The 25,654-nt window shown below is 43.0% G+C and overlaps 3 protein-coding genes across 3 annotated transcripts in view; 2 read left to right on the forward strand and 1 right to left on the reverse strand.

Moving 5' to 3' along the window:
- Positions 1-7,341, forward strand: part of agbl4 (AGBL carboxypeptidase 4) — a 263,660-nt gene extending 256,319 nt beyond the window's left edge. The window contains exons 12-13 of the mRNA XM_088313401.1: positions 6,703-6,796; positions 6,911-7,341. Coding sequence (XP_088169527.1) covers positions 6,703-6,796; positions 6,911-6,986 — 170 coding nt within the window. The 3' untranslated portion in view covers positions 6,987-7,341. The remainder of the gene's footprint in view (positions 1-6,702; positions 6,797-6,910) is intronic.
- A 249-nt stretch (positions 7,342-7,590) lies between these two features.
- spata6 (spermatogenesis associated 6) lies at positions 7,591-17,856 on the forward strand. The gene is made up of 11 exons (XM_088313403.1): positions 7,591-8,059; positions 8,823-8,960; positions 9,082-9,130; positions 9,259-9,300; positions 9,406-9,533; positions 10,366-10,437; positions 12,217-12,543; positions 14,048-14,135; positions 14,581-14,618; positions 14,807-14,916; positions 16,952-17,856. The coding sequence occupies exons 1-11, from the start codon at positions 7,982-7,984 to the stop codon at positions 17,049-17,051; spliced, it is 1,170 nt and encodes a 389-aa protein (XP_088169529.1). The 5' UTR covers positions 7,591-7,981; the 3' UTR covers positions 17,052-17,856.
- Positions 17,857-18,032: 176 nt separating this feature from the next.
- Positions 18,033-25,131, reverse strand: dnttip2 (deoxynucleotidyltransferase, terminal, interacting protein 2). Its single transcript, XM_088313796.1, has 7 exons — positions 24,983-25,131; positions 21,167-23,991; positions 20,589-20,727; positions 19,816-19,911; positions 18,862-19,026; positions 18,660-18,769; positions 18,033-18,283 (listed from the first exon to the last, which is right to left on the reverse strand). The coding sequence occupies exons 1-7, from the start codon at positions 25,055-25,057 to the stop codon at positions 18,166-18,168; spliced, it is 3,528 nt and encodes a 1,175-aa protein (XP_088169922.1). The 5' UTR covers positions 25,058-25,131; the 3' UTR covers positions 18,033-18,165.
- Between the last annotated feature and the right edge of the window lie 523 nt (positions 25,132-25,654).

The following is a 25,654-nucleotide window of genomic DNA, read 5'->3' on the forward strand; positions in this document are numbered from 1 at the left end:
ATGACGTCACAGTTGCTGAGAGCTCCGCTTGCGAGTGTCATATGACCACACCCAGAAAACAGGTGAGCAGTACCTCAGCCTTTGGCCACTGTGATGTCATCTTCAGTCGACAGCAAATGGCGATAATGGCCGCTTCATTAATATTCCCCAAAGGTGATATCGATCAGAATACCGTGTTTAGACTAGAGAAGCGCATAGAACATATTATTATGAAGATATTTTTTCACTTGACTTCCCCTTTAAGAATAGTGTTCATTTTCGACACTTTGGCGCGCATTTCTAAAAAAATCTTATTTAGGAGTAAAAAGTCGATTTTGATGAACACTGAGGCCGACTACGTTACTGAATTTTATTCTTGGTCACTAAGGTGGTACTTGAAGAGCAAAGTCGCTTTTGAGGCGGTACTTGGCGTAAAAAGTTGGAGAGTGTCTGTTTTTGAAAATGAATGTTTGTCGTTGCAAGGGTGCGGAATCTCGTCGTTGGCTTGTGCACACGTTTCGGCGTCATGTGGAGATCTTTGACTTTGAAGACTCGGCCAAACTTGAAAGTACATTTACGCTGTAACTCCTGCGTGGAAGATTTTTAATGGTGTTGTCCTCGCCGGGGACTGTGTGTTTGCCTCTGGAAATCGCACAAACACACACTCATTGTCAGCTGACAGTCAGACGCGCGCCACACAACAGTGGGAAGCCATGAAATAGCAGAGCTGCCACTGGAACGCACTATGCATCAGTGCACCTGACGCCCAGCGGAGGGGCTGTGACAGGTATGCAAATGATATAGCTTGGAGGCAAATATGCTTCGCTTCCACACATCACACACACATCATCTCTCGCAGACACGCACCGGTGGGTGCGCGGCCTCGCACTCGCTAAAGCAGACGCACACAGCTGATTGCGCAGCTATTGTTGCAGCAGCGCTTCGGATCTAAGCATTGGCAGCGAGGCACAAAATCATGCAAAGGTCCACTCGGTGGTCGCGGTCGGACATTTTGACGTTGGCGGAGGCCGGCCCGCTGACTGAGCGACGTCGGCGTGAAAGCGTCGAGAGGAGTCAGTGAGCCGAAAGTGTCAGTTGATGTGTGATCAGTGACAGACAAAGTGCCAATGGAGCCGACACAAGATGAGACCGGTGTCATTGTCAGCGACGAGTGCTGGAAGCAGCTTGTCACATCCGCCAGAGGGGGGGGGGGGGAGTACTCGCTTTCTGTACTCAAGTACAAGTGCAGACACAAAAACAGACGCTCGTAGCACCGAGTCAAATCCTTTACTATAAAAAAAAAAAGTACAGTGGTACTTTAAGTCACGGTTGTGCCTAGGAATATGAGTTGAATTTGTTTTTTGATCATGCTCGGAATGCAAAAACGATTGTATCTCAAATAATCTTTCCTCATTGAAATGAATTGAGATGGCGTTAATACGTTCCAGCTGCCAAAAAACAACAACAACAAAAAGTGTTTTTAAACAATCTAAATAGCACTTTATAAAATTGTAGTTTATTAAAATATCCAGTAATTACAAAATTTGTTATTTTTTGTTTGCATTTTTTGCTTAAATTCTTTGAATATTATGCTGCTCTTTTTGATGTACACAACTGGGGGCAGTATAATGCAGACATACGCAAAAACATTTCCTTAAAGGTTTGTTGCAGGAGGCAAAGAAAAACAAAATTCATCATAATCTGGATAAAGTTCTCAAGACGGGGATTTATTTCACATTTCTTCATGCATCTGAAAACGCACATCCAAATGCGATTCACACAATACTTGAGCCTTGGGGGAGGTTTGTGAGGAAAAAGCTTTTGTTTTTTGGTTTGCATCGATTTCTTTGTTTGTTATCTACATGGCTCAAAATCTACTTATATTCACCCCACAAAACAACTAAAGTGTTGTATATTTTGTAGAAATCTTTTTTAAAAATATACAAATATTCTTTTGGAAATGTTATACTGTTGTAATTACTAGGTTAAAGTATTTTCAGTGTTAGAATCCTGATTTTCACTTTCAATAATTCTGAGAAAAATAGAAGTGTTTTTTTTTCTTTTTTTTTAAGATGTAAATAGTTCATCATTTATCATTGTCGCATTCATGGACATCACTTCCGCCTACGGCAAACAGGTGCTAAGCCTTGCCGGAGGTCGGTGCTGCACTGATTGCCTTTTTTTGTTTTGCTTTTTCTTCTTAACTTTATATCCAAGCGTGATATTCAGAAAACTTTTACTTCTTCACCAGAGAATTACATTTGTTTCTTTTTTCTCAAAAAGAATCCAATATTTGTGTTTGTTAGCCTCCAATTTCAGCTCTTTACTTGGGTACCACCTCGTGGCCCATTTGCAATAAAGTTGAGACGTTGTGTAAAATAAACACAGACATTTATAAATCCTTCGGAAGTTGAGAAGGATTTATCATCTCCAAAGTATTGGAAGAAGCGGTCAATTCCTTTGTTTTGGTTGTCTACAAAAGATTTTACTTCAGCCTCTTTCCGTCCTTGTTTGTTGCTATATGAGAAGTGTGTTCAGGTGATAAAGTTCTTTCTTGTGTTTTGGGGCGTTGTCTTGTTGTATCTTGAAACTTCCCTCGATTAGTTTGGTTGCATTTGTGACTTGAGTTGACTAACAGTGACTACCCGAAGTCTGTACTGTTTAATGGACGCAGTCGTGGAGCCATTTTCTACCACATGCAGAAGAAGGTCTACATTTTCCAAAATGACTCGTAGACTGTCTTTGATTGAAAAACTCACCTATTTGCTGTTTTTGTGCTCAGGCCAAAGCAAAATAACATTGGCGCCATCTGGTGGCATGTGGGTGCCAAGGAATTGTTGAAATAACTTGAAGAGTTTCATTTCAAGAAAAGTAATCCTTTGCCGCCATCTTGTGGCATTGAGAGGAAATTACAGCACGGGTTAAACCTGCTTTACCTTCAATTAGTCGCAGATTTTCACGCCAGTGTTTTGTCTTCATCACCTGTGAATCTCGGGTTAACTTTTTTCATTTGAAAGCTTGATTGGACTCAAAGTTTGGAACTGAAGTTTGTTCCTACGCTTCCCTGATGTCTTTGAGTTTGGTAAATCGGACAAAAGTGGCCTTTTCTGTATCGCCGTTGCTGACTCGCCTCTTAATTAGTCATTGCTAATTAGTTGTCTTGTGTGTCACTACAGTGACAGAAACTGTCAGTGGCCTTCATTGATGCCTCCGATGTCCCCTTCCTTGTCTCCGTGTTAAATCCCTTCCGACCAGGACAGCGTTCTCCTTGTTCCTTATCCTCCGAACCACGGGGGCCTTGTCGCCCAACCGTCACCTTGTCTGTCTGTCTGCCAGGACCAGGCGCTGGGGACGTGATGGCGAAAGCCGCTAAATGCCGTCCTGACAGTAAATAGCCGCGGTAAACAAGTCGTGACGTCCCCGGCGCTCTTGTCTGGCTCATCAGCACACAAGCTGGCACACGCCCTTGAGCCGTGACAATGACCCGCCATCGATTAAACGCGACGCCCAAGAATACACCTCAGGGGCAGGCGGCCTCCTCACCGGTCACAACATTAGGTACACCTGCACATTATAATGAGATCTGGCACAAGAGCTGCATCCCAAGTTCTGTCTTCACAACCAAATCATAGAACCTCAACTGTGGTTTTAAGTTGTAATTTCACCATTCGCCACTAGATGTCATGTTTTAGTTGTGCTTTTCCTCTTACAGGTATGATATGCAGAACAAACTTGGTACCTCGATAATATTACATTTCTGAATATCTTTTTTGAAGTACAAAATGAGTTCTTGCTCTGAACGTTGATTTCTTGTTCGCTACTTTTGTGCCGTCCTTATGGTCTTTTTTTTTTTTTTGCAAGAGAACCCTTTGCCCTGGATTTTTTTTTTTTTTTTTTCAAAATCCAGAACCTGTCGTGCCCCCCCCCCCCCTTCACCCTTGCAACCGGACAGACAGCAGTAAGGGCATCCTCCATGAGTCCGATTATTCATCCTCCTCGTATACATTCCACCTCTCACCCACACACATCCAGGAGGAAGTTCTCCTTCAGAAACTAAGCGTCCATCACCAAAGCTCCTGTAATGGACGGTGAGTCGTGACGAGCCAAGCTGAGCGGCCATCTGCTCGCGGTGGGGTCCGCGAGATATTTTGGTCACTGAGCTTGCCTGGCGAAAAAAAAAGTTGGGACTGGCGCCGAGTTCTGCTGAGGGGAAAAATATGTGTGGAAAGGTGTAAGCGGGGGAGGGGAGGGTGCGGCAAAAACTTTTCTGAGGTCAGAATGAACACCAAGGATACGGGATGAGTAATGTGTCTGTTCTGTTCTGTACAAGATAGTGTACAGTGCAGACGTCTTTGCGAGAATGACCATCTAACAAAAATGTCACAGCAACAAGGCCGAGCTGTTAAAATGAAAAAGAAAGTGGAACGTCTTATTCGTGTGTGTGTGTGTGTGTGTGTGTGTGTGTGTGTTCACCGGTGTATCTGGGTAGCACGTCTGCCTTGTTTTTTTTCACGTTGGAGGTTAAAATCTCAGTTGAGGCCTTTCCTCTTTTTTGGAGACATATTGAATTTTTTTTTTTTTTTTTTAACCATTTTGTCTTCTTCTTTCAGGTGTTTCTGTTTAGATATCTTGTTATTTAAATATTAGTTGGCCATTTTATTGTTTGTTTTTTGTGCATTTTAAATTATTTTTATGTGACAGTAATTTTAGAAGATGACATTTTACCCTCAAAAGACTATATTTGGTCCCACTAAACAGAGTAAAATGTGAGATTAAAATATTCATCAGCGAGTAAATTGTCACTCTAAAATTTTTACTGTGATAAAATCTAGTCTTTACTGCATAGCTGTGTCATTTTAATTGTCATTGTGCTTCATTGTTGTTCTTTCACAAAAAAATATTTTAGCCGTTACACGATACTAAACTTTGACGTTAAATATATTGTTTAGCGTCGGGATAGCAAGAGGGTCACAGTTTTGCCTCAGCGCAATTTGGTGCCACGTAGGATCACGCACTTTCTGACCAGAAGTATGACATAAAATGCTATTTTAGATAATGACAACATATGTAAATATATCCGTTTTTTTATTGAATCAATGTGAGTATTTTAATACATTGTCATGCTCAAATGCACTCCTCAACTCCTCGCGCATGCTAGCTGGCGCATGCTCGCTCGCGCATGCTAGCTAGCGCATGCTAGCTCGCGCAAGCTAGCTCGTAATCGGATTTTATTTACCACAAATGATCTTTCGTCAACTATCTATGCCAGTGACGTATAGTGACAATTGTAATAACGAAATAATCTTCCACAAGATTGCAGACGGGACATAATTAGCCTGTGGGTCCAATTTTTGTGACAACTTTGTTTGGTGACGTGCCATGAGATTATTTTCTCATTGAGTCCATATGTTTAGAAAACTGATTTCGAAATACATGTGTACTCAAAGTACATGGAGTTGAATGTAGAGAGTCACATTGGAAAGTCAAAGATGCGTGACGTGACGCCACTTGCTCACATCAGCGGCGTAAACATCTTTGGACATGCAAGTCATTGCGGTCAAGCAAATGTGAAAGCGAGCATCCAAAAAAATCGATATTACTATGCCAGCTGTTTCGATCAAAAACAAATCGCAGACAGACAGATGATCCGACAGATGTCACCAACAAGGTAATGACGGGGAAAGGAGACAAACGATGTGGCCGCGTAACTCCATCATGTAGCAGCGTGATGAAAAATGGACGTAGCGAAACATCAGTGAGCCACAAGATAAACTAGCCCGCGTTTTATATTTGTCTGGCGTCCACGTGCAATGTGGAAGGACGATGGGAGTTTAGATAGAGCGGCGGGCTGGCCTCAGGTGCAACGTGCGGCATGTTGCGGATATTGTCCTTATTTATCTGCATTCTCCGCATCCTTTCGGTCTGCGTGATTGGAGACATGCTTGTCTTGGTGTGCTTTGCTACTTCTTCATTATCTCAACGTGATTGCCATCATCACTCGGCCCACAAGACTAATGATCCCAGACTGAGCAACAACACTCCTTGGCCCTCAGCCTTTAAAAAAAAAAAAAAAAAAAACAGCTATTGATGATTGTTTTTTCTAATGTATTGAGCGACGGTGACGTGCGCTCAGCCATGAATTCAAAGCAGGTCTTGCCATCGAAGTAATTGCTTATGTTTGATTCATAGCGCCATCATATAGTTAGCTTTTGCGTCACTTAATCCTGGATGAGGTACTATACGTTGTTCCTGGAGGATTGATGCCGAGCCTCCCAAGTTATTGATCGGAGCTCACAATGAATTGGGAACAGCAAAGGTTTCAGGCTGGTGTCTAAAATCTATGCAGAGATGCGCTGCTTTGAATATGTAATACCGATGAGCTTCACTAATTATCCGATAATTGTCGAGCAACAATCTACTGAAATCATTTCAGGGATTAGTCTCATACAGTATTTCAAATCATGAACCATATTGATCCAGACACACTGTGATGGTGATTGTGGAGATTTTGCACAATGGGCAAGAACGCACTAGTGCGCAATGATGAAAAAAAATTGTTTGTGCAATGTGAATGGGAATTATTCATTCAAATGACCCTTTTGGATAAGAACAATTTTTGGATATGAAGACAAGCACTCAGTCAGCGCTTCCCGTCGTTTGTGTTAACAAGGATGGTTCACACGAAGATTAAAAATACAAAAGGCCTTAACTCTTGGTCGTCAGACATGAGGCTGGGCATGAACGTGGCCCGGACCTTCCTGGATTACTACAAACTTAATAACATCATCACCAACAATGTGCCAAATCACCTAAAAAGGTTAAGTAGGAAATTTTCATATTGAAATGTATTTTCCTTCCATCTCACATGTACTACGATGTACAATTATGTGGTATTTGACAATTGTAGTCACTCCTAATTATGTGCATACAGTTCTGAAGTGCCGACTCAGTCAAACAGCGAAGCAGTGGACAGAGAGAAGGAGAGGAGCCAGCATGTCAGGCACTAGACGGACTCAGACAGCACCAGCGCACCGGGAGGAGTCCTCACTCTTCATCGCTTTCACGAGATCGACATCTGCCTGCCTCACGACATACATGGACTAAAGTGACACAATTCCCACAAGGGGGTTATTTACTACAAAATGTGTTCATCTGATTATATGTAAATGCATGCCTTCCACAGCTGTTTATGTAGACATATTTTTAATGTCATGTTATTATAAACACATGTGTTGCTTTTCTCATAGCAATAATACCAGCATTTGTGTTAAAAGACCTCAATGATGCAATGTTTTTAAAAGAATGCAAATAATGTGACGTACACAGAGAAAAGAAAAGGTTGTTTAAATGTTTTTAGATGTGTTTGGTATCACTCCTTATCCAAATATTGCCCTAACATGGGTTGATTTCCCCCCCCCCCCCCCCCTTTGAATGAACAACCGGTGGTGGGTACATACATTGTACTGATTCGCGCAAAAATTCTGCAACACGTCACACTTTCATAAAATCCACTCATATTAAGAAACCAATTAATTAGAATTTACTTGTTCAATATCTATTACAGATAGACGGTGATCCAGGACAATTTACCTCAAGAGTATTTTTTTCATTTGATTTTGAAATCCACTATATAAAATTAATGAATGATTCCAAACACAGCCTCATAAAATGCAAACGAATTATATGCTAAATGTTTAAGAGTACGCATTGTTTCAATTGTTTGTATTTAGAAAAAAAAAGGCAGGAACGGGAAAACGCGGACAAGCACGGGATGGAAATGCACCCGTGAAGCAGAACTGCACTATTTTATTTATGTTCATTGTCTGTTATCATTGAACTAAGTGTATTTCATATTATTAATTTTAAAAAATAGAAATACTCGATAGATGGCGCTGTATCTGAAAAAGTGACGTCAACGAAGGCTTGCTCACGTGACCCCTCGAAACCTTCCTCTTCCGCTGTTTGGTAGTCATGACAACTTGCTTATTCAACGTTTACTTAAATGGCCACTAAGAAGCTCTCCTTCTCCAAACTGCACCGAAAGTCTTGGAAATGTAGCGTTTTGTTGGACATTCACAAGGTAAGTTAGCCATTCCCAACGCTCAACTACGACAAACAAGTCGCTTTCTTGACTAGCAAGTTTAACATGTAATGAACGTGAGATTCCTCTTAACGACAATGATGTCGAGTTCTTGCCGTTAATAAAATCATATTAGAATAAATACTTATCCCGCGTGACAGTGTCACATAACTATTATCTTGTATATACAAAATTGCAACATTTAATGACGTCCTACTTCCTGTTTTAAATGTTTGCGCACGCGCAGTCGGGCAAAAATAGGATATCGCGAGACTTGGGTGAAATTTGGTTAAGCGTAGCATATTTTAAAACGCTACTACTTAGGGAATTATGTAACGCATTTAATTATTTTTATTAACGCTCGCTATTTAATATTACCTGAACGTTTTAAATCGCTGCCATTGTTCGCTTGTTATCTAACTTGTCATCTGTTTTGTCCAGAGAAGGGCAGTGTCTACATAATTCCCATATATATATATATATATATGTTTTTTTTTCTTATTAGTTCAAAGGGTTCTGATTATTTAAAAAAAATGTAAATCCCTGTTACAATTAATCTAAATAACATTTTTCCCTTTTTGAATTTTACGACCAAAATAAACTTTCTATGATACCCATACTTATTGTGCTCCACCTTCAGCTGATTATGTTGTTGAAATGAGGTTTTTCACCTACTTTTGATTTTAATGTATAGCCCCACCGTTGTGTACATTTGTGAGAAAATTGCATGTTAAAATGAAAACGCATTGGTATGAATGTCTAGGTCACGTGTCGTGGCGTGCGTCTGCCCAAGACAGGAGACATCTACTTAAGTGTTTGCATTATGGGTCAGTGCAAAAAGACTTGCTGCTTAGCGCCGCGCTTCCCATTACACTTTAACCAGCGGCTGGTTTTTGAAAAGGTGAGAATGATGACTGTGAATAAATAAAGTTGCTGATCTAATAATATGTATATCATATCTGATGGGAGAGGCTGTCAGTCTAACCTTGTTTACAGTATTGATTGTCAATGTGCTACACCAGACTTTCGCCGATGCTGTTGACCCCTCTGCAGTCGCTGACCTCCTAAAAGGTAAATGGCCCTCTTGAGGTTTCCCCTCCTCCTCGCTTGAGTTCTACATCCTGTGCTGTGCAAGCATGCAGGCTATTAGCTTCTATCTACACTGACTGCTCCTTTATGTGTGCTTTTCTTCCTCTTAGCTGACACGACATCTTTTCAGCTGATCCAGTCGGTATCTCCGGGTAAGCTTTTTGAGAGCATTATGTTCCCCTGTGCAAAAAGTGTTATGTGTGTTACTTTCGTTTATTTATTTATTTATTTTTATTAAAAATATTTGGCGGCATCAGAGAACAAGACCCTTGCCACGATGACGCAAAACAGCAAAGACTTCCTGAACCCTGGACCCAGTCTGAGCGGCACCGAAAGCCCTATGCAGAAAGATGCGTTGATGACGGAGGTGTCCTCCAGATTTCAGGTCGTCTGTCCTGCATCTGCACTACATTTTCACCTTTTAAAATATTCCAAATATGTCCACCAAGTCACCTGAGCAACTGATTACTTTCGTCACATCACACGAACCCAGCCAGAAAAGTTTTTTTTTTTTTCACCTTGATCAACATAAGTGATGTGAGAACATTTCTTTAATAGTGCGAACTGCAGAAAAGGTTGTGAAACACTTCACTTTCTCGACAAACCTCTTAATGAATTAATCAATCGGGGTTGATGAGGTAATTCCTGCTGAATTTTGATTACGCATCTTGAACATTTGGACAATTGTATGCTATCGACTGTTTTTTGGAGAAGTCCCTTTTCTGTTTCCAGCTAGGTCAGTGAGTGAGTTTGGTCTCGATTGTAGGAGATCGACATCAGACACCTTTGGGATGAACCATAGAAGAGAGATGGTCTTTGACCTCACAAATGTTCGACTGGGAGCGTGGCAAAGGTTCCCGCATAGACATTGACAACTTGTAGAAAATCTTCCCAGAAGATTACAATCTGTGACAACTACAAAGGGGAACCTTGTAATTTTCTCCCATTTTCACGCCCTGTAGCTCTTGCCAATACCTCGACCTGAATAGATCATCTCCTTAAAATAATATGACAAGAAAACACCATGTTGAATTCTTAACTCGACTGCTTCCCCCACTTTTCAACGAAAGCTACTGTCTTCGTCCCTCTCCCGAAAGACTTCCATCTGAAAATACCTCCAAGCTCCGTTCCCTCTCGCTGTTGCTTTGTGTAAGCCTCGTTTTGTAGTTTTCATATTGTCTCGCTTTCTCATGATGTCACTTGTCTTGTGTGTCCAGGGTGCGCTTCCCTCCGTGGAGTTTTCAGTGACGTCGTTCATCGACGAAAGTGATTGGAGCGACGCCTCGCCTGTAAGTTTCCCGACTGCTGCTACTTAAACAAAGGGAGATCATTTGCGTATGTGTTTGTTGATGTCGCAGTCGAAACGCACATTCCAAATGCGTCCATGTTCGGTTGATTGACGACGCTAAAATGTCCAAAGTGAGTGTGAATGCAATGCCCAGCAATCGGCGCTTTCTAATGTTTTGGTCACATGACATGACTGATTAGTACCATTCAAATTTTTGATCAAAGGGCGATTAAATATAATGCTTGACTGTATTCATCCCAATGAAGTAATTAATCCAAGGGCTCAAAGACTCAACCGCTCACAGGAAGACTGTCCGGCATCAGAAAGAGGTGAGTGCATGTTTGTGAATGAAATGGGATGAGCCTCTTTGCCTTGATTCGGTTAAATCAAGCTTTAATGAAACGGCAGCGTCAGTGTACAAACGTTCATCATTCAGTTTCTCTTCAAGATAGTTTTAGTGTTATGTGATTTCCCTAAATAGCAATTTGGTTCCCTGAATGCTTTCCTTTATTGTATTAGACGAGAATAAACATTTGATGTAATCTTATTCATCCCAGGATGCCATCGCTGACAGGAAGGGGAGGGATGATGTTAGAGGCCATTAGAGTTTTGTTGGGAGAATTCAGTGGCTGTTGTAAAGCTGGATGTTTGAGCTCGGGTTTTGAACGGGTTGCCTAGTACAAGAGACAAAAATGTTTCAGTCATCGACCGCTTTATGCAGGGGAGGACAACTGGTGGCCCACACTTGGAGTCGCCCTTGATTCATTTTTGAAAGTAAAAATGTTTACTATCATGGCGCAGTTTTGAATTGTAATGGTCACATGAACCGTTGACAGTTCGTATGAAGTGCATGAAGAGTTACTAAATTTGTGTCATCCAAAAACATGGAAATAGTCTAACGCTTAAACTTGATTGGACAAGCGACGCTTGTGACAGATGGCCGGGGCATCCACGATGCAGAAGAGGACCAACTTTGCCGTCCTTTACTGCATCCTTATACATGTGAGTGGCTCAACCTATTAAATTGAAATAATGGCCTTGATTTTTTTTTAATTTATTTTTTTTAGAAAAGGTGACCAGCATCCTGATCTTTAAGAATATTTTTTCTGTCAAAATATGACTTAGGCCAGGGGCGTCAAACTCATTTTTGTGACAGGCCACATGATACTTTAATGGGTTTGCAAACAAAAATCGTTTGCAAAATCTCGATTATTTCTACTTAAGACACTTGGAAATTTTGGTCGAGAAAGAATCATGGAATTTGACGCACAAGATTTGCTTCCACGGAACGCATAAAATTAAGTGGCAGGCCAAATTTGGCCCCCGGGCCTTGAGTTTGACACCTGTCATTTAGGCAATGACAAGTATTTTTAGAGGGTGTCCATTCATCCATCCAGCCATTTCCCGAAATACTTTTTCTCACCATGGTTGTGTGCATGCCTTTCACACTCACGTTCACATCTGTGACCAATTTTTAGAATGCTCAATCAACTTACCGTGAATGTTTTTGAAATGTACCCGAGTACCCGAACAAAACACACAGAGAACATGCAAACGGCAGAGCTCGGAATCAAACCCTTCCCCTCTGCCCTGCGAGGCAGATGTGCTAACGGGTGACGATTACATTTTTGTCATGAATCTAGGGAGGAAGTGCACTGTCCTATGTGCCCCCCCCCGCCCCCACCAGTCGCGCTGATGCAAAATTGTGCCCCCTCCATCGTTTAATCGCCCACCGCTACCTAAAAGTGTTCAACTTGCTGTTGTATTTCTGTCCTCGCAGACGAGCGGCCTCGTTCGAGTGAGGCCATCTTCGACTTGGGCAAGGAAGTCCTCAAACTACGCCAGGCGGTCCTCATTTGCACGCTCCCCCTCCCCGACCCCGTGCCGCCATATTTCCTGCGAGGCAAAAACAAAGGCACAAAAACCCGGAGTTTGTCTCGAGCCGGGTTACCGGCAGCCCACTGTTGCCTCTGCGATGCGGGCCCTGTCGCCTTACACCCACCGAAAAATGTGCCAGCTCTCCTTGGACACCGAGCAGAGGCTTCGACACCTCCAGCTCGGACCGCACTACTTCAGGAAGGAAACTGAGAGCCTCCCTCCATTCTCGGTTGGTACGAGCACACTCCCAGTACTAAAATAATATAAAGCTGAGCACAGAGTTAAAAAAAAACCCGGTCGTATGCGAATGGCACGTGACTGACCCTCTGGTGAGAAAATGGACGTCTCGTACCGTCTCTGGCAGTCAGTGGTTGTTTTTTTTTTTTTTTTTTTTTTTTTTTTAAATGTGCCCTTCAATTGGCTGGCAAGTGGCACTATTTAACCCGCCTCTTGACCAATGTCAGAAGAGATAGGCTGCAGCTCACTTGCCTCACAAATGAGAGCAAGTGCTATTGAACCGATTGATAATTTTTCTTTCCTGCATGATCAATTCCCAGCATTTTGGAGTGATGTCGATTTTTTTTTCTTTTTTCAGGTGTGAACTCAGGCTCACTTTGACTTGAATTTAGGAACTCCATCTTTAAATTGCTGTACATTTTTCCTAGTCAGTGGCTGTAAATTGCTGACACGCCGGTTTTCCAGAACTCAAACGTAATGTTAGTCTGACCCGAGGCTAGCCTGGAGGGTGTTGTAAGACTTTAGGAATTAAAGGATAGGACCGTATTAGTTTTGATTGTGAAGCCGGAGAAACGGTTCCATCGTGGCTCGTATGGCGTCTTCTAAGAAAAAGTGGACAATTTGAGCATTTAAATGCTTGTTCAAACTACTTGAGTATGCACATTTTTAAAACCGGACCCTAATTGGTTCTTGCTGAGAAGGTATTTTGCTAATCCACAAAGTACGGCCTTCATGTGTTTTTTGCGCGGCGGATTATAATAATGAACTGAATTAACGAACACCTCTCAATCCGAGATTTACTATCTTTGAAAAAAAAAAAAAAAAAAAAAAAACTTTTTTTTTTTTTTTTCTCATTTTTCTTCCTAAAACTGGTGAACGTCTTTGCCGTGTGCAGGCAAGCGCACACCGCGATGAGGCTGCTGAGTTTTGTTCTTACCTTTTGGGGACGAGCCAACAAACGTGATTATTATAGCAGCAGGATTAAGTGATCGTCATAATAAAAGGGCAGCGTTAATCTCTCCGCCCGAGCCGTTAATGGATTGTGACGTCGCTGATAATGTTTCGCTGAGGGATTCTAAAGAGCTGCTTCGATTAGGAGGGTTGCACTTATTTGTCAACCTTTTTTTTTTTTTTATATATATGTGTGCGTGTGTCACTGCTGTGCGGGATTTGCATTTTAAGGGTAGAGATTTGACCAAGGCCACAAGGGGGGGGGCATCCCGATGTAAGAAAATTCCCTGAGAGCGATTGTGGCGAACGGAATTTACCAGAATAACACCGACACTGTTCTGCTTTTTCCTGAGGGAGTCCCCTGTGGACAATTATCGACAATTAACTGCAATTATCGACTCGATACCGAACGAAGTGGCTTCAACAGGAGGCACATTTTGTTTTAAGAGCGCCACTGTTTGCTTCAAAGCCTCGTTTCTTTCTTCCCGCTCATCCGAGAATAAATGCGATGATGATTTGTTCTCGTGCGCTTTTTGTGCCGACAGGTTCCCACTTGTAGTGGGCCGATGGATACTTCGGCGCAGATTTACGTGCACTGCGGTCACGCAGTCAGCTTCACGGATGACGACTCCGGTAGGCCGCGCTAAGCAAACTTGAGTGTACATGGAGATGAATACTTTAGAAAAATAATTGCTATTTAATATTGATTTTTTTTATCTAGGTCTTCTTCCCATGTTTTGGTTATAAAGTTTCAGTTTATGGTCAAATTAAGGCAAATGAATATGAACGCACTTTATTTGTCTAGTTTATTTAATAAACATCTTTAAGTGTCCACTTTGACAACTTCACAAAATTTTGCTATATTCATTTGATTTGAATTTAATTAATTGTTTAGCGTGCTGCTGAATCTTGACAAGACATAAAAGTGTTTTTTTTCTCAGATTTTTTCTCAATAGCTTTAACAAACTGCTTCGCTCACGACTCAGCAAGTCTTTGAAATGTTTACGGCAAAGTGTCATGGCAGTCATTTTGGATTGAATATGATCCAGTGGTGTCCTTTTTTTTCTTTTTTTCACAGATTTGCTCTTTGACAGTTACATACCCCGAACATCCCGAGTAAGTCTTAATTACAATATTATAACAATCTTTTGTGAACGTGCTAACAGCAAACACCATCAACAAACTTCACTTCAGGAAGCAAAGAATCCTGTTTTTCATTCCAGCGCAGTCCAATTGCTTCACGCTTTCAAATGTGTGTGGAAAAAGACTTTTTTTAAATTTTCTAACTCATTTCATTTGTGCAGATGCGCTCAGATCGCGGGCCGCCATTCAGACGAGTTGAGCTGAGCCAAAGTCCTCTTCGAGCCTCAAAGCGAAGAGGCCTCGTCGCTACCAAGCACTCGTTCAGGGAAAGGTGAAAGAACGCTTTTCACGCTCACAATACGACAATTTCACTTGTTGGCCGGGGACACACAAAAAAGGCTTTTGGGCGCTTTTTGTCCCGAATTGACGCCTTCCTGTCCGAAACGGCACAGGCCGTGTTCAATATTTTAGACCAAAAATCTTTATGTGGGGAAAGTCGATTACTTTGGACCTTGCTAGCAGTTTTGTCTTTTTGTCCACGTTTTCTACATGCCAAAAATTTCAAGCACACCCCCAAAAACTTCTACTTCTGCCCATGTCTACTAGATGGCTGACATGTAATGATGGGAAAATGAAGGTTCAAATTTGCTTCATGAACCAGTTGTTGTATTTTTGAGTCCTGTAGCTCTCTTGGTTCAAATAAAGGGTTAAAAAAGTGGCAAGTCATTGAGCTTTCAGCCCAATGTTGAACAGAGAGTGCCATCTACTGGAGTCCCAAAATACTACAACTGGTTCATGAAGCAGATTTGAAGCTTCTTTTACCCATCACTACAGACAAGTACTGTAAGCGTATCTTCAGCCTTTGGCCTTTTTCCAGTAAACATTCAAGCTGACGGCAAATGAGTGCAACTTGACACAGAAAGTGCAGATCCCCGATTTGAACCTTCAAATTCTTTATCAAGTTCCACCAACGCATTTTGACTAAACAGCCTTTGACTGTGAAACTTTCCGCATTCTGTTAATTTGCTTGGTCAGGATGTTGAAGCATAATCCTTCTCTTGTCACGTTTGCCATGATGAATTCCTCCCAATGTGTCTGTGTAAACAAATCCACGCTGGCTGTTTGCTTGTCGGCTCTCCGTAGACAAAGTGGCACCTGCCTGTTGTCCCAATGATGGGCTGAAGAAAAGCTACATGGCAATCCTGTGAGCTGCTGCTCATGTGCGCGCGCTAAATGAGAGGCACTGATGTCCCGTCATGTTTGTTCATTACCGGACGCCGAGGAGGGAAAACAAGGAGGAAAAGTCGATTGATTTGTGTCGCTGCCTCACTCTTGATAACTTTGACCTGACGCTCACTATAATACATTGACAGTGACAGGAGACCTTGTCATCCATCACGTCAGCTGCCCATGTTGGGTTGCGCTCATCTCCTCCCACAACAAACTCAGCTCATAAGCAAACATTAAAATCAATAGACAATCTGGCCACCGGGTCAATTGCAGGAAATGAACGCTAGTTTTGTCGCAATTGAAAACGCCACAAGAGTTGCCGTGCGTCAGATTAGAGCAGCGATGAGAAGGGCACGGCTCGCTTCCTTCACTCGGCCTTCCACAGTGCACACAATGCGTGATGACGCCCAAAGAAAGCTACTACATCGCAGTCTGTTCATGCTTTGACTTTCTGACTTGATTTGGACTGCTTGTGAAATTTGCAGCCTCCTAAAAATAAGAAGAAAGGGAGAACAAAGAAAAAAAAAAACTTCCGGTTTCGTGACGTCACTTCCGGTTTCGTGACGTCACTTCCGGTCAAAATACGTCACTTACGGTTTCGTGACATCGCTTCCGGTCAAAATACGTCACTTACGGTTTCGTGCCGTCACTTGTCACTTCTGGTTTCATGACGTCACTTCCGGTTTCGTGACGTCACTTCCGGTTTCGTGCTTTTAAATGTACATTACATGCATATAAAACCTAGTTACTATAATGACGTACGATATTTTTAGAAAAAAAATTATTTGCCCAGTTCAATAATTAATTGTTGTTTAATCAAACAAATGGGAAAGAAATCAACTACGCTCCGACACACACACGTGAAACTTAAACACGTTAAAGTTACTCGAATGCCTTTTCAAAGATGAGGAAGCTCAGTTTTCAGAGAGGTAATCATCTAACAAATGTGTCTCTTAGTGTGGCATTTTCTAATAGTTGACTCAATTTGAATAAAGTGTGGCAGCAGAACGATATGAAATATATCAACAGCACTTTTCTCCAGGTTTCATCGAATGGTGCTGGTGGACACTTTTTCCTGAATTATTTTTGTTACCTTTTTACAACTCTTTTTTTTTTCTGTTGTTTGGCCTTTCCAGGCTGCAGACCAGTGATCCCAGTCCATCCTACTGGGAGCAGATTCACAGCAGAGTCCAGAAGATTCTTCTGACACACCGAGTCCCCTTTGAGATAGACTGACTGACGATCTCGTCAAAGACATCACGTTAGCTTTGAAAGTACACAATATTGTTGTTGTTTCAAGTTCTGGTTGGGGTTTCCAGATTAAAAAAATCCGCTGGGTTGTTGGTCGTCGTCCCAGCCTGACAAAGATAAATGCTGCACAGCAACATTCAAAGGTATAAACGTAGACATTTTTTTGTTCCTTTGAAGCAGCGTGTGAAATCATCTTGGAACAAAAAGGAGCAAAGCGGTAAAGTTTGAGTTTAAAAGATCAAACATGTTGACGAGATCATCAAAGCACATGATGGTAGACAAAGGCCACAAACGGATGCAACAATTTCAGGACTTTTTGCACAACTCGCTGTTCTCCAACAAGAAGCTGAAGTGCAAATTCATAACAGGTTGTTTTTATTCATGAAAATTGACATGAACTTCCACTGATTATGCTTTTCTGACTTTTGGCCCATTTCAGCACTTGACATCGTTGCCATGATTAACAAAATCAATCATGTCAGCATGTAAAATGTTTTAGCATTTTCAAAATGGCTTCAGTAAGCATTTGATGATGTTTTTGCTTTAATGCAGTCTCATTGACAGTTATGATGCTTTTTAAATTATTCCACACAGCACACATCAAACAATGAAATGCAAAAACAAATCCAAGATTAAAATTATAAACATTTTCTTCGGTTAAAATAAAAATCATGATGAAAGGCCAGTACATCGGAAAATACACAATGAAAAAAATGTTCTCAGGACTTTAAAGTGATGGCCTGCTATTCTTCAGGTAATAGCGACTATCACAAGCCTTAAAAAAAAATGCAGCCCCGTGTAAACATCAATAATTGTCTTGATTCGACAGATTTCTGTTCCAATAGATACTTTAAAAATATACAATTGTTCAACTTAGCACAGCGTAAAACAAGATATTTCAACTGTTTACATTCAATTATTTTTGCTTAAAATCTAATAAAATGTATACAAAAACTGAAACATTGGTGCAGTTTAATCATAATTTCTCAGTTTATTTGGAAATGGCAAAGATTGCTGTGCATGTAGAAAATAAAAGCACATTTGTTAACATGTTGTTTGGGATCCTTCCTTGTAAGACTCTGCTGCCGCACTTGCGCTCTCACTTGTTGACTTTCTCAGATTTCTTGTGAAATTTATTCTTCTTGTAATTCTTGTGCTTGCCTGATGTCTGAGCTGCTTTTTCTGCCACAATGTTCTTGTACTTCTTTTTGTTGTTGCTAAAGAAATAAAAACATTACACAAGTCAAGTCATTTATCAGTTTGGATATTAGTCTACTTTTTTTTAGTATTCACTCCCTAACCACTTGGTTTTAATTCGTATGAACAATTCCACCTTGACAATGGTTGTACTCCTTTTTGGGGAATGACACACAAAAATATTTTGAGGCAGAAATTTGCAGGTTGGACAGCAAAGACCTTGTGTCAAACGTTTGCGACATGCTTTTGCGATGGAAAAATTGACACAACTGTGATTGTATTCTTTCTTGTCATAATAAATGGGAAACTTATTCCGCTCATGGTGGCGCTAAAAAAAAAAAAGAAAACAAAAGTTGCTTTTGCAAATGAGCTCTTGCATTTCCAATGCTGTCTCACCTCCTGAACTCTGCATCAGCCAGCAGCTCCTCCACCATTGTCCTCTTCCTCTGCTTCTTGGGAATGCGGGAATGATAGAAGTCGACGGGGTTGTCCACCACAGTGGCCACCTGCATCCCACCACACAAACTTTGCTCTTAAAACACAATGCACGCTTTTCCGACAGGTAACAAGGTTTTTTGGGGTTTTTTCTCGCCCTGACCTGGAAATACTTGGGGAAGCCATCTCGGTCGTTCTTCTTGTAGAACCTCTTTGGATCCATGGAGCCTCTCATCTTGAGCACTTTCAGGTCTCCCTTCAGCTCGCTGGTCAGTTCGGGAGCTTTCATGTTGTACCAAGCATCTCCGGTGGTCTTCTCACGCTCCTCCTGCAGGAGGGCAAACGAACATTTGGGATTGGAGTATGCATGTGTGTGTGTGTGTTATTTTTTTTGGGGGGGGGGGGCAAGATTAATGAACGTCATAAAAATTAACAACTGCGTTTAATTACTTTTTCTATTTCTATTCTATTTTTCTATTGATTGTTTAAAAAAAATACAAAAGAAAAATGGGAGTGCAAGGACAAAATACTCCAATATGAAATACATTAAAAGCAAAAGTCTCATAAAATGATAAATATGAATTGAAGCAATTACAAGTTGTGTCTATTATATGCTCATATACATTTATTTCAAATATTCATTGAAACAGCTCATATTGTGCTAATATTTAAGGAAGGAGCTTTTCTAAATAATTTTCAATGTAGCTGTAAAGTGCAACAGCGCCAGTGGCTCTCTTCACCCCCCATGTGAGGGCATCACAGTAAGTATGCTGTGAAAAACTCAAAACGAAATGGCAAGAAAACACGTTAAACACTTGCAGATTCACCTATTAAAAAAATTTAAGGAAGCTGTTTTGGTAAACCACTTTTTTGGCTTTGCTACCCTCTTGCAGCCTCTTAGTGCCAAAGAACTATGTTGAAAATGGTTGAGGAGCTTCATGTAGCGCTGTGCCAGCATCTTTTAGCATTCATCACATTTTCCTAAACGGCAGGGCTCAGCTCAGACCTCCCGCGATTTAGAGAGGGAACATTCATTCGGCTGTTACCCCTCCAAATAGTTCTGCCACCAACGCAGTTGTCAATTTCAAAGTAAAACGGAAAAACAAGTACAACTTACTCTGCGTTTTTGTTTTAAGGCTTGTTTGGATTCACTGTACGGTGGAACGGCGTCCTTCTTCTCAAAGTCGGGTCCCATCACGCTCTTCTTCATCACCTGTTCACAAAACCACCATTGTTACAAGGCAAGTTGATTTGTAAAGCAACGTTCGAATATAACGCAAATCCGTAGACCTTCACAGAGGCAAAGGAATAATGTTGAAAAGCACGATTAAATGAAAAGATGCAGCTCAAAATAAAATTCAACTCAAATACCAATCCCTGCCACAAAGGGCACTCTTGAGTAATTGACACCCTTGCCCCAAAAAGAAAAAGATGAACAGCTGCCTATCGATACCAAAGGATGGTGCCAAAGCACTACTTTTCCCTTCAACCTGTCTGATAGAAGCTCCTCATCCCATTTCAACAGTTAGTTGGATTTTAATCTGTCAAGGCTTTGGTGCCATTGTGGCATTTTAGGGCCCTTCAGTAAGAGCACAAGCTAATTAGGTGTCCACAAAAATGTAAAAAAAAAAAAAAAAAAAAAAAAAAAAAGTGAAGGTGAAAGTGAATACTGCAAATGAAAAGATGAAACAAAACAGTAAAATTCGAAAACACAAATTGTCAAAGTGAAATGACAGAACGATGTGGTGTGACGTCGCTCCAAGAAGGAACAACTTTGACACGGCAGGAAGAAGTAACGTGACAAAACTTTCAGCCCGTCACTGACTTCCTCGGCAGTGCGGAACATTCGTAATGCTCATTATTAATCACGGCCTGGAAAAGACGTCCTACCTCATCCTGGTCCTTCTTCTCCTTGTGCCGGCTCGCCGAACTGGAGCCCCGCTTTGGTTTGCTGCCGTCGAAAGTGATGTACAAGCCCCCCAGCTGTCTCATGTCGATGCCCGGGTCGATGCGACTGGACATCTCTTTCCTGCAACAAACGGCGAGGGGACGGCTCGTTTCCATCACATGCTCCTAATCAAGCTCGATGGAAAATAATCGCGTCTTGCTATCGACTTACTGCGACTGGATAAATACTTTTGACATTGCTCGGGGGTAAAACCTGCTGAGGTTGAGAGTAAGAGCGAGTGCGCTGGAAATACATGCAAGTAGTGCAGAGTTGGCCGTGTTCCTTAAAGAGGCGTGGCATAGTGAGTGACACCAGGAACTGGACTCGTGAGTTAGCATGCGTGTGAGCGTGAGCTGTGGCCTATAGCAGCTCACTATATAGCGAGTGTTCATTTTGTGTTGTGTTGCACAGTAACATTTTAATTGCGCCAGCTTTTGTAGGACAACCTTTAAAATATCGCACAAAGTTGCTGAGCGGAGGTGTACCTAATAAAAATGTCTCTGTCTCGTGTTCTACTCACAGTAAAGGATTTCTGCTCGACAAGAGAAGCGCGGCTTCCCCGGCGTCGTCGTCGTCGTCCTCATCGGCCTCCTCATCCACAAACTCCTCGTCCTCTTCCTCACCCTTGTCAGCGCCCACCACCTCGTCCTTCGTGAGGCGCTGCGTGTAGTAATCTTCATCCACTTCCTGCCCGGGCCGCGTGTCCAACATGAACAGGCCGTCTACCGACTCCGCTGCTGCCGCCTTTTCAGGCTTCCTGGAAGAGCCTTGTTTCTCTCCTGTGCCCTCATCTTCTTGGTTAGAGACGACCTCCTCCTCCTCCTCCTCCTCATCATCGCTACTCTCCAAGAGGCTGACTGTTTTCCTTTCCCGCGTCGCCAAAGTTTTCTCAGGCTTCCTGGAAGGGCCTTGTCTCTCTCCTACGTCCCCATCTTCTTGGGCCGAGACATCGTCCTCGTCCTCCTCCTCGCTGCTCTCCATGAGGCGGACTGTTTTTGTTTCCTGCGTGGCTTTGATGTCCTTCAGTGGGGATTTCTTAGGTGACACGCGCTCAACGACAGTCTCCAAGGTCTCCTCGGACTTCCTGGAGGGGCTGAGCGTCTCTCCTTTCTCCTGTTCTCCCAATTTCTCATCCTCTTCTTCTTCTTCGTCCTCCTCCTCGCTGCTCTCCATGAGGCGGACTGTTTTTGTTTCCTGCGTGGCTTTCATGTCCTTCAGTGGCGATTTCCTAGGTGACACGCGCTCAACGACAGTCTCCAAGGTCTCCTCGGACTTCCTGGAGGGGCTGAGCATCTCTCCTTTCTCCTGTTCTTCCAATTTCTCATCTTCTTCTTCGTCCTCCTCCTCGCTGCTCTCCATGAGGCGGACTGTTTTTGTTTCCTGCGTGGCTTTGATGTCCTTCAGTGGTGATTTCTTAGGTGACACGCGCTCAACGACAGTCTCCAAGGTCTCCTCGGACTTCCTGGAGGGGCTGAGTATCTCTCCTTTCTCCTGTTCTTCCAATTTCTCATCCTCTTCTTCTTTTTCGTCCTCCTCCTCCTCCTCGCTGCTCTCCATGAGGCGGACTATTTTTGTTTCCTGCGTGGCTTTCATGTCCTTCAGTGGCGATTTCCTAGGTGACACGCGCTCAACGACAGTCTCCAAGGTCTCCTCGGGCTTCCTGGAGGGGCAGAGTGTCTCTTTCTCCTCTTCTTCCAATTTCTCCTCCTCCTCTTCTTTTTCTTCGTCCTCCTCTTCTCTGCTCGCCACGTGGGTGCTCATTGCCATTTTCTCAACGCCGTCCATGTTCTCGGACGGAGATTCGTCAGGAGTCACTTGGTCATCGACGGAGGCCGTGACCTCATCCTTCTTCCTCTCACCAAGATCCTCTTCCGGACATGTCACCTGCTCCACTTCCATGTCCTCCTCTTCCTCCTGCATTTCTGAGACGTCGCCACGCAAACCGAGGTCGTCGCACAACACCTCCGTGCGCACGTTGTCGTCCTTCTTGTCGGCTGCTTCTGAGGATGAGGGCCCCGCTTCCTCCTCCATCTTTTCCACTGCAGAGGCATCCTCTAGCTGCTTTTCAGCAGACAGCTCGTCCTGCTGGTCTGCGGCCTCAACCAGAACCTCCTCCCCATCCAGATCGCCCAGTCTGGCGTGGTTCACTACAGCTTCAACTGACGTCACGCCGGCTTGCTTCTCTTCGTCCAGCAACGTACAGTCCGCATCCTCGTTGACAACCGTGCTCTCCAGCATCGAGTCGCGAGTTACGTTTGCCTCCGTGGAGGTTTCCAGGACAACGCAGAGCTCCTTCATGACCGTGGGTCGCCGCTGCCGAGCGCTCCCCGAACTGGCGCGGCTGCCGCCGGGGCTAACAAGGGAGGAGTGTTCGACCACCAGGTCAGAGTCTGACTCTGTGGTCTTGGAACTGGAAGATCGGGTCTTCGCCCGTTGCTGCGCGCCAATGGTGTATTCAGAGCCAGATTCAAAGCCCTCAGAGTCGCAAGACCTCTTGGCCGGGCTCCGTCTAGATGTCCTTCGGTTAGTGGGAGTCGGGGAGCTCTCCGAGATTTTGTCCAGGTTCAAGGGTATGGGACAAAACTTCTTGCCTAATCTTGCACTCCTGCGGACAGAAGCCGGAGGTCCAGAGACGTCTGAAGCAAAGCTCTCGGCATCAGAAAGATCGGACCCTTCCGGTTGTGGTGTGACAGCGGATCTGGTGCTTTTCCTTTTACTTCGTGTGACTCGTTGTGATTTTGTCGGCAGTGGAGAGCCTGAGTCGTCCTTGTCATCGTCAGCCTTGACATGATCCACGTCGGGAGTTGCCCTACTACTCGTCCTTCTGACTGTTTTCTGCATGGCCACTGAAGAACATCGGGAGTCCTCATCGGACACTTCTCCTTCTGCATAATTCAAAGTGACGGCAAGTCTTTTGCTCCTTCTGCTACACGTCGCTTGAGGTTCACTGTCAGACACAACCGAGCTACCGGATTCCACCATCTTGTTTGGCGCGCTCCTCCTTGAGCTTCGGATATTACTGGACGAGTTGGACTCTACCTCTGCTTCTTCTTGACTGGAATTTCGGGTCACCATGCTGCGTCTCACCGGATGTTCGGCATCGGATTTGAGGGAGCAGCATGACTCCAGGTCGGACACGTCTGTTTCATGGGTGGAGCCCACGGGGGTGCAAGACTGCTGGGGGCTGTGAAGTCTGGAGGCTCGCGTGCATCTTTTCAACAGGGACCTTGGCGGGATGTTGGTTTCTTCTCCCAGTCGGCTGCTGGTTTCCAACAAGACACGGCGAGTGGAGTTGTCCAATTGTGAGGCCGCACTTCTGGTTCTTCTCCCTGTTGATGGAGTGGCCTGTGAGGCAAGAGAGGAAAACATTAAGACGTCTTACACACTCATGCACCTTTACATTTTTGTAAAATGTATAATGTATAAATGTATAAAACACATAATGACACAAACACCTTTACGTGTTTGTGTCATTATGTGTTTATTAGTGACAGACTGGCATTTGACAACATTTCAAAGATTACCAACGACTGTGTGAAATGATCCAACTACTGGCAAAAAATATCGCTTTAGCTTTATTAAAACATTTTAAGCATGACTGTCAAAAATAAAAAGAGAAAATGTTTGCCGTTGAAAGCGTTGAGCATCTGCATGTTTCTCAAATCGCTGCCACCATATTATGGAAGTTCTGAGTCTGGATACACAGGCCCAAATTTCACACCAAGTCAGTAAATTGACAATAAAGTACATTTTGTGGCCAATGTCACTACTGTCACTTTGTGTGTTCTACGCATTACTATTTGATTCTTATCTAATATTGCAAACAGTAGAGGCTGTTAATCCAATTATTTGTATTATACGACGCACACAAAGCAGGCAGTAGGTCCGCGTCCATGTAACGCACATTTCAATTTCGAACCCTTCACAATGTATATTTTCGCAATTTTTAATTGTTCTATGGTGTCGCGGTATAGTTTCCCCTAGTAAATTCTCACCAGTTTTAATTTTTGCTTTGTAACGTGTTTTTGACGAGCAAAGAAATGAGAGAAAACCGCAATCTTCACTTTTGCTTCTATTTCATCGTAGCGTTCGTTGATCTCGTTGTTCATGTTCACAACAACACTTAAATTATTATTTCTTGTGTTTGGACCAAACATCCAGCAATGTTTGTGTGATGTCGTTAGAAATCTTTTAGAAGTAGATAAAAGAAAAGCGCATGGTGGACCACGTGAGTTGGAACAGCAACACGCTGCAAATGATTGACAAGCCACCGATAACTTATAATATTCCACACATAAGTGTGTGGCTCAGGGGGAAAAAATGCAGGAACATTTACCTGGCCGTCAATCGCCCGCTCGAGATTTGTTTTAGTTGGAGAGGACACGCGAGTACTTCTTCTGGTGGCCACCATCTTGGATCAACTTGGCACTTCCGCTTGGGGGGCCAGACCAAAGCAATCGAGACGGAAGAGCGAGATTGGCGTGAACAAATGTTGTTCGGATAGGTACCAAGAGCGAGAATCTGCAAATGATTGACGCCTGTTCAGTTACAATTTTTTTTTAGATTGACATAATTGAGGTGGATGGGCTTTTACATTTAATCATTAAAAATTTAGAATACACAATTATTAATATTCGAATGAGCTATATTGCAACATTTACATTTGCAGTAGTCATTGAAAATATTCACATGGGATTTAATATTGTTACATCACAATTCTGTGATAAATTATCATCCATCCATTATCTGTTCCGCTTCTCCTCACTAGGGTCGCGGGCCAGGGTACTGGAGCCTATGCCAGCTATCTTCTGGTAGTAGGCAGGGGACACCCTGAACTGGTTGCCAGCCAATCGCAGGGGATAAATAGATGAACAACCATCCGCGTACACACTCATAACTGGGGACAATTTAGAGTGTCCAATCAACCCGTTTTTTTTGAGTGGGGATGGAATGTGGGAGGAAACCAAAGTGCCTGGAGGAAACCCACGTAGGCACAGGGAGAACATGC

Source organism: Idiotropiscis lumnitzeri, chromosome 13 (genome assembly GCF_059441095.1).
Source record: "Idiotropiscis lumnitzeri isolate Australia: NSW breed Sydney's pygmy pipehorse chromosome 13, RoL_Ilum_1.0, whole genome shotgun sequence".
In the NCBI taxonomy this organism is placed as follows: Eukaryota; Metazoa; Chordata; class Actinopteri; order Syngnathiformes; family Syngnathidae; genus Idiotropiscis; species Idiotropiscis lumnitzeri.